The following is a 5,152-nucleotide window of genomic DNA, read 5'->3' as shown; positions in this document are numbered from 1 at the left end:
AACCCCGACAGTCAGGTCAGTGAACGCCTCACAGAAACCCCGACAGTCAGCAGGTCAGCGAACGCCTCACAGAAACCCCGACAGTCAGCAGGTCAGCGAACGCCTCACAGAAACCCCGACAGTCAGTGAAAGCAGCGCAGGGAGAACCGGGTTCTCAGTGGAACCAGAGCAGAACTAATGGAGGAGTGGCAGATCCACGGCTCTCACACACCTCCTCTTCCTCCTCCTCCTCTTCCTCCTCCTCCTCTTCCTCCTCTCTGAGCTGTGAGGAAGAGGAGGGGGAGGGGTCCCGGCCGTCTCGCTGCTATAAATAGGAGCAGCAGAGAAACAAGGAAGATGAAGCAGACCGGACCAGAACCAGCAGAGCCCTCTGGTATCTGGGTTCAGTTCTGCTGCTCTGAGCCGGAGCAGAACCTCCATGTTGGTACCAACCAGAACCAGCAGAACTCCACATCCCAGACAAGGTTCTGGTTCTGCTCTCAGTGAAACAAAGCCCAGAACCTGGTTGACAAGCAGCCAATCAGAACCCTGGTTCTGGACTTTGACTAGGCCACTGCAGAACTGCAGCTCTGGTTCTTCTCTTTTCTAGTCAGTCTGTTCTGGATCTGCTGTTGTGTTTGGACCCTGGTTCTGCTGATGACCCGGTGTGGACCCAGCTTCAGCTGGACTCATCCTGGATCTTTGGTCTACAGGTGGAACCCAAACATCCCGGCCCACAGCATGACCCCTCCACCACTGTGCTGGACAGTCAGGGAACTTCAGCTGAACTGGGTTCTGGTTCTGTCTGGCATGGTCCCATCGGTCCCAGAGTCTGGAGCTTCATCCAGCCTGGCGGCCATCTTGTTTGTAGAGAACAGGTTTTGTCCTTCAACCCTTCCAGGCAGCCATGCTGGCTCAGAATCCTGACCTTTGACCCCTGGCAGTAGGAGATGGAGCTCAGGTCTCTGCCCTGCAGCGTGGAGCGCCCGCCCCAGTCGATCCGGCCGATCAATCGGGTTAATTAAGAGGAAGAGGAGCGGAGCCTTCATCACCGATCTGCAGTCAGAACCAAGCTGAGAGCCATCGGGTCGGTTCTGCTGCAGAACAGAACCAGGTCCAACCAGGTGCTCTGGTTGAGAGAGGTTCACTGCCCCTCTGATAAACACAGGATTTACCATTTTATTCCTTGGTGACCTCTGACCTCTTGAAGAAGTTTTAAAGGTCACCTGTTTCCTTTCAACAGGTTAGCATAGATCTGTGGGCTACAGAATGTGTTCATTACATCTTTTGTACAAAATAATTCTCAGTTAATCAGATTTTTTCCTGCTCAGTTCTGATTGTTGATCTTTCAGAATGACGTTTTAGAGTCTCTGTCTCTTTAAATCCAAATGAGCTTCTGCTGCTGGCCACGCCTCCCAACTCAATGTTTACACTCACGTGAAAATGGCTGCAAACAGATGTGCAACGATGCAACTGTGCATCTTTGAAAAGCAGAATTGGAGCCTGCTACACAACCAACCAGAATGCAGCAAGTGGTTTCTGGATGGTAAGTCAACAACAGAGCTCCTGTCTTTTCCAGCAGCCATTGTACAGCACGTACAGCTCTGCTGTTGCTAGGTGACGGGCTGGGCTTCGCTGAAACGGCCGATGTTCTTCAGAACTTGTCAGGTTGCTTATTGTCTCAATCTGGAACAGAAACTAAAACCACTAAACACGCCGAGGGCTGCAGATCAGCTGTTACGGTATCGATTTGTTTAGATGACGATACGATATGTTGATATCACAATACAAATTTATTTAAGTTTAATTCATTAATCTGATCAATATGATGAAATATCAACTCACATTAAAACAAAAGGATGTAACTTTACTGATTTACAGGAATGAAATGAAAAGTTAAAAATTTCAAACTAAAGATATGATCTGGATATTTACATTTTGTATGAATGTAATCGGGTCGTTGATCATTTAATCCATGGATCTATTGATCCTCACCTACAGCTGACCTGAGGTCACCAGGTCATCCAATCTCCAACACAACCAGAAGATCATCCTGATTATTTCATGGTTTTTGTTTTCTCCCTGAGAGTCAGATCGTTCACAAAGCATCATGGGTAATTGGCGTCAGGAAGCTCCTCCAGGACTCTGTTGTTGTTTCCTGTGGAGCACATGGACCTCACACATGCACCGCCACGCCTGCCGCCGTTGGCCAATCACAACTCGGCCCTGCAACTCAGCCGGCCTCCGATTGGTCAGCTCACAGAGGGAGAAGCAACAGGCAGCTCCAGCAGCCAATCAGGAGACGGCAGGTTTAGTGGCTATAATACGAGGTTTTAATCCCTGAGCTGGGTCTGACAGGTGCAGGACAGGAAGCAGGTCGGGAATCTGCAGGATGTTCCGGGTCGGAGGTTCCGCTGAAGCCCGGAACACCACGGCACCGCCGCTCCGTTACATAACCACAGCAGAACCGGGTCAGAACATGCTGTTCTGAAGGAGGAGCGTCTCCAGAAAACCAGCATCAACCCCGGCAAAGGTCAAAGGTCACCGGCCCAGTTAAGGTCCAGTTCACTGACCTTAGAATGTGGATTTATTCCAGCTGTTCCCAAAACCAACCGACTGGATGGAGGACGTTCCCCTGCAGATCCGTCAGAACCGGGCCCTGGTCCAGAACCACCAGCAGAACCGGTCCGATTCTGGCTCTGGATGTCCTCCAAGCAGAGCGGACCACCACAAGGTCCGACTGACAGAACAGAACCCAACCGGACAGCAGCTGGATGCCCGGTCCAGATCCAGGAACAACAGAACCAGAACCTTTACTGGACCAGTGGAATGATCCCGGAGTCTGAGGAGTGCAAAATTCTCCAGAACCGGACCTGCTGGGCCCTCTGGACTGAGACCCGGCTTATAACTGTGATGCATCAACAGAACCAGGACAGAACCAAAACTGACTGTGGCCCGGACCCAAACCGCACCACGCGGACCCAGAACCAGAACCAAATGGGATTCCGGCCCAGAATCAGACTGGACCAGAACCAAACGGGATTCTGACCTGGAATAAAACAGGACGCGGATCCAGAACGAAGCAGGACTCTAACCTGGACCCAAACCCAACTATGACCTGAAGCCAAACAGGACTCTGATCCAGAACCAACCATGACCCGGCCCGCGTCCTGACCCACCTTGCAGCCGAACATGAGGGAGATGGTGCTGCTGCTGCAGGCCACCTTGCAGTGGCAGAGCATCGGGGAGAAGCATTCCCCCCTGCCGGATCCGGGGGACTCGGCGCCGGGACACCGGGCCGCCAGCCGGCTCCTCCGGGAGCGCCGCCGGCTCCTCGCGCGCCGCCGCCCGCTGCCATTGCTGCTGCCGCTGGCCGAGCTGCCCCCGCCTCCTCTTCCTCCTGCCTCTCCTCCTCCTCCTCCTCCTCCGCTGCTGCTGCTGCTGCTGCTGCTCCCTGCTCTCACCATCCGCCCTCATTCCTGGCGTCGCTCCATGGCGGCGGGGAGGAAACGACCCCCAGAGCTCTTCCTGCATCCAGGGAGGACCCCCCCAGGATGAGCGGCGTGTTCTCTGCTCTCAGGCTGCGGCTCGGCTCCCTCCGTCTCCGCTCCGTCCTCCTCTCTGAGCGATGAAGAGCGCTCCGGCGTCTGCGTGAAGCTCCGCTCTGTGGGGGCGTGAGCGGGGGGGCGGGGGCGACAGAGGCTGGTCACATGACGCATCGGAAACGAGGCGCGCGGGGGGGGGGGTGTCCTGAGGCAAGGTAGAGCGATGTAGGACAGAGGAAGAGGAGGAGAGGAAGAAACAACGATGAAGAGGAGGGATGAAGGCTGGAGGTGAGGAAGAGGAGGAACTCAGGAACTTTTGTCTCTTGGTGTTCGGTCCGGTCCACTGAAGAGACGGATTCTAGAGGTTCCAGAACCTCACCAACGGTTCTGATTTCCTGCCAAGTTCTGACCCGGCAACGCTACAGGAAGTGAGCCTCCGGTTCTGTTGGACTGATCAACTGGGCCGGGTTCTGAGCTCCTCCAGGTTCTGGATGAATTCAGTTCAAGGTGTTTTTCTGTTTCTCTGTCAGATCAGAACCGGTACAGGACCGGCCCAAACTGGACCGGCTATTACTGGACACCACATTCAGAACCACAGCAGAACTTTCTGAAGACGCAGGTTCTGTCTATCAGGGTCATTTGGACCCACAAGCTTTTTACTCCGTGCGCGGTCTGGTGGGTCGAACTGACCCCATGTGAGCTTTTAAAAGTTTCGGGAACTGACGGTCTGACGGGACGACCCTTCGCTGCCCGACTCCAAACCACAGGAAGGTTAAAACACAACGAGCTGCAAGCGTATTGGACAGGCTGGAAAATCACATGAACCAATCACACGTTCACACATCAACAGGCTGACCAATCAGCATTCAGGGGGCGGGGCTTCCGCTTCAGATTTAAAGAAGAAACATCTAGAAGTGGCAGATTCCCAGGGGAGGGGTTAAGTGTGGGAAGGGGCGGGGCTGAATGTGGCAAGGGGCGGAGCTACATGTCTCCAGTTACGAAAAGCATCAATTATTTCAACTAGAAAACAAACTGGGCCTCAAGAGGACAACAAGATCCAAACTGGGATCGAATTAAACCCAAACTGGGCCCTTCAGTGGGCTGCAAATGGAGTCGGTCTGAACTGGCACCTGGTGCCCAGAATTGGACCCCTAGAGGAGTTCTACTGGGCTATACTGGTTCCCAACAGGAAGACAATTGGGGTCCAAAATGGGCTCCAAACAGACACTTAGTGGTCCATAAATGGACTTCTCAGTAGCACTTCAGCATCTAGGGGGCGATAAAGTGCTGCTTTATACACTTTCTACTCAGAGAAGAAGCTTTTATTTCAGCAGGAAATAAAAGTAGTTTCTGTTTCTTTGCTGTTCCACTCCTCACTTCAAACCAAACCTCATCATCTCTCTTCTTCTGCTCTTGATGTGTTGCTCTGTCTGGTCTGCTCTGTGTGGCGCCACCTTCTGACCGGAGGTGTTACTGTTCCTGCACACCCAGAGGCCGGCTCCATTGTTTACTATGCAGGTAGAGAGGAGGGGAGGAGCGGACCGGATCCCTGATGGACTGGATCTGGAGCGGACCGGATCCCTGATGGACTGGATCTGGAGCGGACCGGATCCCTGATGGACTGGATC

At 53.5% G+C, this 5,152-nt stretch overlaps 1 protein-coding gene across 13 annotated transcripts in view; it reads right to left on the bottom strand.

Moving 5' to 3' along the window:
- LOC103156135 (disks large homolog 1-like) overlaps positions 1-5,152 on the bottom strand; it is a 66,469-nt gene that overhangs the window by 29,369 nt on the left and 31,948 nt on the right. The window contains exon 1 of one of the 13 annotated variants that reach the window (XM_016664086.1): positions 3,159-3,669. The exons of the other annotated variants lie outside the window; for them this stretch is intronic. Coding sequence (XP_016519572.1) covers positions 3,159-3,446 — 288 coding nt within the window. The 5' untranslated portion in view covers positions 3,447-3,669. Of the gene's footprint in view, positions 1-3,158; positions 3,670-5,152 lie in introns of those variants that run through there. 13 annotated transcript variants of the gene reach the window in all.

The sequence above is a fragment of the Poecilia formosa genome, unplaced genomic scaffold (genome assembly GCF_000485575.1).
Source record: "Poecilia formosa unplaced genomic scaffold, Poecilia_formosa-5.1.2 Scaffold466, whole genome shotgun sequence".
Lineage (NCBI taxonomy): Eukaryota > Metazoa > Chordata > Actinopteri > Cyprinodontiformes > Poeciliidae > Poecilia > Poecilia formosa.
The sequence above is the reverse complement of the archived record's forward strand: the minus strand, read 5'-3'. Positions and strand labels throughout refer to the sequence as shown.